This window comes from Thamnophis elegans, chromosome 3, assembly GCF_009769535.1.
Source record: "Thamnophis elegans isolate rThaEle1 chromosome 3, rThaEle1.pri, whole genome shotgun sequence".
In the NCBI taxonomy this organism is placed as follows: domain Eukaryota; kingdom Metazoa; phylum Chordata; class Lepidosauria; order Squamata; family Colubridae; genus Thamnophis; species Thamnophis elegans.
In genome coordinates this window covers 115,241,349-115,250,990 of record NC_045543.1, presented here as the reverse complement: position 1 = coordinate 115,250,990, position 9,642 = coordinate 115,241,349, and the positions used below count along the sequence as shown (strand labels likewise).

At 35.1% G+C, this 9,642-nt stretch overlaps 1 protein-coding gene across 1 annotated transcript in view; it reads left to right on the top strand.

The window, feature by feature from the left end:
• Positions 1–8,789, top strand: part of TBCA (tubulin folding cofactor A) — a 34,698-nt gene extending 25,909 nt beyond the window's left edge. Inside the window, exons 2-4 of the mRNA XM_032212691.1 lie at positions 3,995–4,100; positions 6,181–6,267; positions 8,495–8,789. Coding sequence (XP_032068582.1) covers positions 3,995–4,100; positions 6,181–6,267; positions 8,495–8,575 — 274 coding nt within the window. The 3' untranslated portion in view covers positions 8,576–8,789. The remainder of the gene's footprint in view (positions 1–3,994; positions 4,101–6,180; positions 6,268–8,494) is intronic.
• The last annotated feature ends 853 nt before the right edge of the window (positions 8,790–9,642 follow it).

Sequence of the window (9,642 nt, the reverse complement as noted above, 5' to 3'; positions counted from 1 at the left end):
CATGGGGGGGGGGGGATTAAAGCACTGTTGATGACTGATGCTTTGTACCAGTATTACATTGATTACTCACTCATACTTTTATTTTACAATGAATGCCATTATTTTATTTTCACTTAATGACCCCAATCTGTTGAAATGTTAAAAGATCATATTTAACCCAAGTATGTTCCCTTTTAAAGTATTTCTGATATTTGTATCTTATTGTACAGAAAAAATAAATCTATTTAACTCCACAAATGTGAAGCTCTGTAGGTGAGAAAATTTTGATCTAGAAAAGTAAGTAGGTAGGCAGCATGATAAAATTATATGGTTATTATTCTTTGTGACTTGTGTTATAAGTATGGAAGTATTTTGCCAGTACATTGAGACTTGTGCTGATAAAGTGATTACAAGCAAATGTGAGTCCCCTCTTACTGCTATATCTCATTTCAGAAAGTAAATAGAGAGGATGATTATGCATTTTATACATGAAGGCCAGGAATAAACATTATGCACCTAACCCAAACTAAGGAATATATTTTGGTTTAGAATTCAATGTATAGTTCTAACGGGAAGAAAAAAATAAGTTGAAGTTAAGATTTCAGGCTTCAGTACTTCTAAAAATGCTATCTACATTTTCTGAATATAGGTATAATTGCCTGAGAGTAGACATTTTACTTGGAAACCAATAATTTATTAAGCATCCTTCTTGTTTTAGCACATACTAAACTTTCTTATGTTGAACTTTCATTTACAACATGATGTTTAACAAAAAGTTTTTCTAAGCTTGATTGGTTGAAAAATATGGAAGGGGTTTCATGCTGAGCATTCACTGAGAACAATGATATTATAGAATTGCTTTAAGTTGTATTTGTGAAAATATGTTGCAGCTGTAATGAAATGTTGCATGCTAATTAGTGATTATTCTGTCTTTACTTTAAAATATGTTAGAAATACTAAGAAATATTTCTTAATGCTTTACAACATGGTGTAATTGTGGATGGGTTGGTCTGAATTTCTGGGACAGTATATCTTTAAGGATTTACATTTCATGTCTATGCATTTCCCTTTGTAGCTGCTTAACCATATGATTGAAACAGTCCAGGGACAAAACAAAAAACATCTACAATTCAGTTTTGTTACTCAGTATGCAAAATGTACATCACTGCTACAAATATATTTCAGATATATTGGGAAGGAAAATTTAAACATAAAAAATAATTCTGCAGTTCACTTTTTGCCATTGTGAGATATTTAGGATTTATTAGACAATGTGATTGAGGTGTTGAATTAGGATTGGAGAATTGCAGGTTCTAATCCACTTTGAGCCACAGAATCTTACTAGATGACTTTGGACTTGCGCGCAGCTTGATCTATTCACAGGTGTGTTCTTTTGGGGGGGAGGCGGGAACGCCTAGAACATTTGAATGAAAGTTGGACTATAACTAAGGGAGAAATAATGAATATTGAGACATCAGGTATAAAGGCACAGAAGCTTCTTTTTTTGAGAAATGTTCTTATAGTAAAGGAACCAACATGCATATACCATCTAAAGCAAACTATTTGATGATAGAGTAAATAACCCAGTCATTATTTAAAATGCCATTGACAGTGCTGAAACATCAGTACTGGAAACTAAAGTAAAACATTGAGGTTTAAGTACTGTTAAGCCTTTAAGTGAGATTAAAGTTGCATTTTCACAAAGTGTTTGGCTTAGAAGCCAGTAAAAAAATGTTGCAACTGAGATTAAAGTTGCATTTCCATTAGATGTTTGGCTCAGAAGCCAGTAAAAAATTGTAGTTGTTGTTACAATTATAGCCATTTTTTTGCTGCTCCTTCTACTGCCTCCTGTCCCCTATTTGCTTAGAAAGCATTAGTAACAAACAGTATTTTATGCTGTTCAAAAATGCTGTTAATATGAACAACTTAATTTGCAACTCACAAACTTTTGCTGTGCTGACATGGTTATGCTGTAAGTAATCCATGCATATCTGTGAGTTAATAAAACGGTAAAGCTTAGCAGTCATGCTGAGAATGCTTGCAGCTAATCAAAATGCATGGAGTACCTCCTGGCCCATTGTGCCTTGGGTAGCCAGGAATTGCAATTTAAAAAACAGCCTTCCAAATAAATAAATTGATAGTAGAATATAAACTTAGTTTTATAATGGATAAAAATGAATTTCACAAAATTAAAACAAAGTTAACGCACTAGTTGATGAGCTAAGCAGATCTCTGAGTTAATTCTGGCACTTTCTGAATCTGGTACTGCTTTCTGATTGTTTAATATATATGGGCTCAGCCATTTATATGGTAACAAAATTTATTCAGAATAAATTTATTTGGCAGCACAGCCAACACAGAGATGGAATTGCTTCCAACCCTGTACAATTTGTGTTGTTCTTTTGGTATGGCAGGATACTTAGGAAAATATACTTTCCCATTAAAAACATCAGTTTAAATCAGATATATGTACTTGCTCATTAATAAATTGTTAAAATGGAATCAAAGAATACTGTAGATTCAAAGGATACTTTTCTATACGGTAATATATAAAAGTTTTGTTTCATAGTTCTTGAAGAAATCTATTTTAAAAGGGAGAAAATAGTTCCATGGTATTTATTCAAGTGTATAAATTAAGTATAAATTAAACAGGAGGTTCTTTCACCAACCAAGACCCTAAGCTGCCAAAGTGAAACCAACACATTTATGTTTTAATCTGGAAAGCATTTTTATCAAGCATTCAATGTAGCTCTTCTCTTTTGATGATAGATTCATCATATTCTGAATCAGTGACTTAGATGCCATATTTTGCATTTCTGATTTTATTTAAAAACTGTTCTAAAAATACACTTCAGTTGTTTAATCATTACATAAATAATACATAGATACCTTTTACCTGGTTAACTAGCTAAGGAATGGTTGCAGGTGACACTAAAAGTAATTGTTCTGCAGGATCCTTGCTGCCCTCATCTGGGAAATCCAGGGTCAATATCAGGTCAGAAAGCTTGTGCAGAATTTACATGCCTTCTTTCAAGGGAACTTATAACATGTTTCTAGAATATGTTAAATCCAACCATTAAGTTTTATTTTATACTAACCACAAAGCTTTTTGTTCATCTGATTTAATGAGGATTTGTCCTCATTCAGACATTCAAGTGGGCAAACCAAATTTAAATCTTTTTGGAATAGAGAGTACTGCAAACTTTATTTTTGGAATGGTATGGACATTTTTCTTCCAAGGAGAGTTTCAACAGGGTTTTTTTCTGCTGTTCAATTGAATCCAGTTTTCAGAAACCACCTGGACAAGTCCATGTTGGCAAGGTTTTCCAGAAGCGGCTTGCCATTGCCTGTTTCTTAGGGCTGAGAGTAAATGGTTAGCCCAAGAACACCTTTGTGCCTCAAACAGAACTAGAACTCATGATCTCCAAGTTTCTAACCTTATGTTTTAACCACTATTCTAAACTTACTGTCTTCAAAAGTATATTGGACTTTTAATACTTTGCAACATGATAGATTAATAATCTACATTGACATTGATATAAAAATAGAACTGAAACAATACTTATACTAATGTAATTCAGAACAACCAAAATATGAATTTTGATGTCTGTTTAACAGATTTATAGGACCATCAAAGTCAAAGTGACTATGAATGATGTACATCAGAAACAAACAATAAACAAAGTTAATAACCGAACAGTGTTTTAAAAAAAGTTACATTTGTCTGTATGGCATTTTTAGCAACTTTAATAATTTGTCTGCTAGGTGGTACATGAATTTTATTTTTATTCTAATGGATGGATTTCTCATTTATTAGATGTACAACTAGTTATTCTCCAGGACAGTCAGAATGCATAACTTAATAATAACTAAATAAATATTTGAAAATAAAGTGAGTGGCACTCTAGAATACCTGTAATATATATATATATAGACATTTTATGTCTTGAAACTTTTCAGATATGAAAAGTTTATGTGTATTTATAATTTAACAAATAATACCTTTTGTGTGCAGCTTGGCAAAAGAAAAGGTTATGTATGAAAAAGAAGCAAGACAACAAGAAGAAAAGATTGAAAAGATGAAAGCTGAAGATGGAGAGAACTATGCAATTAAAAAGCAGGTAAAGTTCATGAGTGAGTGGCTGCCTCGGGGGGGGGGAGCGAGGTATTTGTAAGACTCACTGGGAAACGGGCACTGTTCAAAATGAAGATCACATGACTGCAGCAGCACTGAAGCAGCCACAATTTTCCCAAATGTAATTTCTGTGAGAGTTATGGGTCCCAAATTATGCCATAATTTGAATACAGTTGTTTAACAACCACAATTGGGAGCTGCAAGTCTGCCACTAAACAATGTGGTTCTTAAATGAAACATAACATGATCTTAACAAGCTTACAATTTCACTTACATGATATATGCTGTTTTGCAGGTGATTTAGTTAATGACCTTAACTAAATCACCTGCAAAACAGCATATGACTTTGCTTTGTAATTTTACTTCTGGTTTCTTCATTAAATCTACTTGTCAGAATCCAGTTCTGAAACCGTATTTTTCTGAGTATAAGATGCATCTTCCCCCCCCCCCCGAGGGTGAAAATCTGGGTGTGTCTTATACACTGAATACAGCATTATTGGCCTCCTGAAACCCCGCCCCCTTCACAAAAATGGACCTGCAGAGGGTTTGGGAGGCCCGCAAAGTGCTCCAGGAGGCTGGGGAGGGAAAAGGCAAGTGAAAAATGGGCCACTTTCCCCCCCCCCCCAGCCCCCAGGAGCACTCTACAAACCTCCCAAAGCCTATGCATGCCCTGTTTTTTGCAAAAAACGGGCTCGTTTTCACAAAAAAGGGCTGTTTTTTGTTCGTTTTTGCCCACCCCCAACCCCCAGGAGCACTCTACAATCCTCCAAAAACCTATGCATGCCCTGTTTTTTTCAAAAAATGAGGCGTGCAGAGGGTTTGGGAGGCCTGTAGAGTGCAAAAACTTTTTTTTTTAATTTACCTCTTCAAAATCTTGGTGTGTCTTAAACTCTGGTGTGTCTTATACTCCGAAAAATACAGTATATAAATGGTGATCACCTCAGCATTGTGATCCTTTGACAGTCATAAGTGCAAGGACTGATCATAAAGTTACTTTTTCAGTGCTTCATACCGTTGAACAATTACTAAACAGTTACTAATCCATTAAGGACTAGCTGTAGTCCAGGTCCAGTAGCTAATAAGTATAATTAAGAAATTATTATCAATAGTGCTCTATAGGAAGAGAAAGCAACAATTAAAATTCCGAGTTAGAATGTCTATAATTGGAATATATCATTGGATATATTCCTTGGTACACTCTGAATGTTGCAAAAAGTGAAATATGTTGTGCTGCTTATATGCCAACTTTATCTAGGAATCTTTTCACAGCTATATATAGTCGTGTATACTGAACCCTATTTATATTCTATAAATGGCTGTTTCTGTTGGAATCTTCGTGCTTAGTATTTTGCTAATTGATTTTCATTTCTAGCTACGTTATACAGATCTTTTTTTATAGATCTTTTCAGTTCATAGATTTGAGAGCTGAAAATACTCCATAGAAATTTTGTTTTGTGGACAATTACAACATTGTCTTCTGGAGATGTATACAAGATGTTCAAATGAATTGGGGTGCCAAATCAGTAATTTCTCACAAAAAGCATGGTGAGAATAATCTTTCTCCTAAAACCAAAACCCAAGGATGAGTAATAACTTTTTTATGCATGATAAGCATCAAAAATATGAGCCTGCTGGTCTTTGCTTTTCATTTTTCTTTACCTTTTTCTCAGTCAGAACCTCCTGCAGTGAGCATCCAATGTGATCAATAACTCAATAACTTTTTTCATGCAGTAATTATCTCTGTGCGGTATTATCTGAACACTGTTTTTATTTATTACCCAAAAGATGTAGGAGATATTTATATAACCAGCTGATCCCATTTTGGACGAAGCTGTTTCTAACTGCAGGGGAAACAGTTTATATCAAATAGTATTTTAAATAACTATTTCATAGAACACTTTCTAATCATTTTTGCTTGAAGGTAGAAGTAATATTGAATACTCTTTCTTTAATAAAATACTGTTTATGCGTATGAATATGTACATCAATGTGATGTCTGGTTTTAGGCAGCTAATATCAAAATGGAAAGTTATCTCTTATTTGAAGTAGTTACTTTCCCTTTTTAGACTGAGATCTTGCAAGAATCTCGAATGATGATTCCTGATTGCCAACGGCGACTAGAAGCTGCACATTCGGACCTTGTTCAACTATTAGTAAGTATGGAAAAAGAATTTTTCTATAGACTGCCAGCTGAACTTAGATTAGTTTATACATCTTCTGTTTTGATACTGTATATCACCAAATTGTTAATGTGCATATCTCATTATTGCCAGCTATTCAGAATAGATGCATTTTAGGCACATTAAAAATATGAACTTCTTGAGACTTACTTATGTTAAAATGGCCAACCCAAAATAGCCTAACCTCACTCCCCCTCTGATTTTCAGTGATTTAAGAATTTCCATTACAATCAGTCAGTTAATGCTCGATGCGGAATTTTAATCAGATATTTAAATCGAAATAGGGTTGATATAACACGTGAAATGCGGAGGATGGTGTGGAAATACAGTGGAGGTTGGAGAGTAAATTATTTATGGGTATTTGGATAAAAGAGAAACAAGAGCATAATCAGTCACTGAACATAATTCCTTTATCATTCTGAAATGTGAGCTTTACACACCCCTGTATTTAAGTTAGACTTTAAAAGAAACAACTTAAATATTTGCAGTACAAATTCTTCTGAAAATTGCCATAGGCTTACTTTTCAAAATGAGGGCTCTAAAGTGTTGAAAGCTACTAGATTCAATGTATTAACAAATACAGAGCCTGGTTCGTATGTTTTCCCCTTCAAGGCTATTTCAGAGTTGTAAGCTAAAGGAAATTTTCTAACCCAGCATTCACTGTTTATAGAAGTTCTCACAGCTTTAGGAAACATTTCTTTAGCTTTGGCCCATAGGATCATCATTTTAGATCTTTTCTGGAAGCTCTCTTCTGTAGCAATAGCAATCAGACAGTTTACAGAGTCAGCATCCTTATTGGTAACACCTAAGGCAAATCTTGTTTAGCATCCTGTTTTTGACAGTAGACAATCAGATGTTGCCAAGCCCAGAGTCAACACAATGAAATTCAGTCAAGCTTCAGTCCTTTATTTGCTTATAGCTAATGGGATCTTGTCAAATGAAAGCTATAACGTTCTAACCTACTAGATCATGACGGTGAACCTATGGCATGCGTGCCCGAAATGGCACACGGAGCCACATCGGCTGACACTCATGGCCTCAACCGTTCATCTTCCAGGTTTCTGGCGTGCATGTGCGCGCGACAATCAGCTGTTTTTTGTGGCAGTGCCAGAAACCAGAAGAGCTAGTCTTATGGTTTCCATTGTGCGCATGCGGCTGGCCAGCTGATCGCCGCACGTGCATGCATGCCAGTAACCAGAAGACAAGCTAGCTGGTGCACATGCCGGAAACTGGAAGTTCACCATGCCCAATTGGCAGCTTCTCTTCTGGGGCACATCCCAGCACTCAGTGCCAAAAAGGTTCGCCATCACTGTACTAGATATACCCTGTTTCCCTGAAAATAAAACCCAATCAGACAATAAGCCCTAGCATGATTTTTCAAGATGCTTGTAATTTGAACCCTACCCCAAAAAATTAGCCCCAGTTAAGATCATCAACCAATATGGATGCTGTACTGTACTGTACTGTGTTTCTCCCAAAATAAGATCTAACTGGAAAATAAGACTTAATGAGTCTTTTGGAGCAAAAATTAATATAAGACCCAGTCTTATTTTCGTGGAAACACAAGTATCCTGAGAGATTCTAGAGCGGGGCTTATCTGAATCTCTGCTCCTATCCCTCGTCCAGTTTGGAACTGTGTAGCCTCTCTCTAGTAAACCCCATACCCCCAGTGCTTCTTCAAGTACACATTCCATCACAAATGCCTTTGGGAAACCTTCATGTAGAATATAACTGATTTGTCCTGCGGCTTTTCCCCAAAAATTGATATTTATAGATATGTTGGCTATTGTTCAGGAGATATTGTCATCACAGCTAATGTAAACATTAATGGTATCTAATCTTGTTTCAGGTATATTAGGCTGATTGGCATCATCTTGTGGCAGTTTTAAATTCCACATATTGTATATGAAAAAGGATTTCGTTTTTGTCTTCTTACAATTTGATTTAAATCTCCAAATAAGTCTTACCAATTTAAGGATGGATTTTTGTGGAATGCCATCTGAAATACCAGACAGTACTGTTTTAAATTTAACTATAACAAGATCCACATATCTTGTCCTAGCCAAATAGCTCTATGATCCCATTGTTTATTATTCCTAATGACACTGGTATTAACAACAAATTCAGCATTATAAGATGTTGATTCTAAAGGTTGGAGGCATACTTTCAAAAATATTTAGAAGTTTTTATTTATTTTCAGGAAAATGAAAAAGAGTTGGAGGAAACTGAAGAATATAAAGATGCACAAGCAGTCCTGGGATCGATAAAATTAGAAGCCTAGGCTAATTTTTCACCAAGTAATGGATATGCTTCACTGTTGCTACTTTTTATATTTTGGTTATTGCTGTATATTTGTTCTAGTACTAATAAGAATGATAGTGTACTAAAATTGTATTTTATGCCATTACAAATTATTTAGCAATTATTGAGGAAAGCAATGTATAACCATACAAGGTAAAAATAAAAACTTAAATCAAAACAAAAGAGCATTTTTCTAATTATTTGTAGCATAAATTATATATCCAGGATGGGAATCAGGCTATCAACTGCATTCTCTGCTCCTAATAATGGGTACTGTTTCTGGTTCTCATTTGCACATACTTTTCAGGAATTTACTAATATCCAGAAGCCGATGAAGCCAATGATGGGCAACATGCTTTAGTAGCTTTCCCTCAAATGTAACTGGTAACAAGAAATACAGGTAGTCCTCGACTTACAACAGTTCATTTAGTAACTGAAGTCACAACAGCACTGAAAAATGTGACTTATGTCCATTTTTCACAGTTACGACCTTTGCAGCATTCCCATGGTCATGTGATCAAACTTCAGATGCTTGGCAACTGACTCGTATTTATGGCGGTTGCAGTGCCCAGAGGGTCACGCGATTGCCTTTTGCAACCTTCTGACAAGCAAAATCAATGGAGAAATCTGTTTCACTTAACAACCCTGTTACTAATTTAACAACTGCAGTCATTCACTTAACAAATGTGATGAGAAAAGTCGTAAAATGGGGCAAAACTCACAACAAATGTCTTACTTAGCAACATAAATTTTGGGTTCAATTGTCGTAAGTTGAGGACTACCTATAGAAAGTTTGATTCAAATCATGAGTGAGGGAAGATAAACATTTCTTATTGCAGTTGTGAAAATATGTGTGCTTGCATGTATTGGACTTATAAACTGCTGTTCTGCACACTTGAGCAGCTCCAAAGGATTTCACAACCGATACATTTCTCCTCTCGTGCCATATCCAAACAACATGGTCATTTTTTTCCCAATGACTTGCCGTAAGTATTACATTACTACAAGTGCTAGGATGTCAAGTTTCTCTAACAATGAGGAACAGAA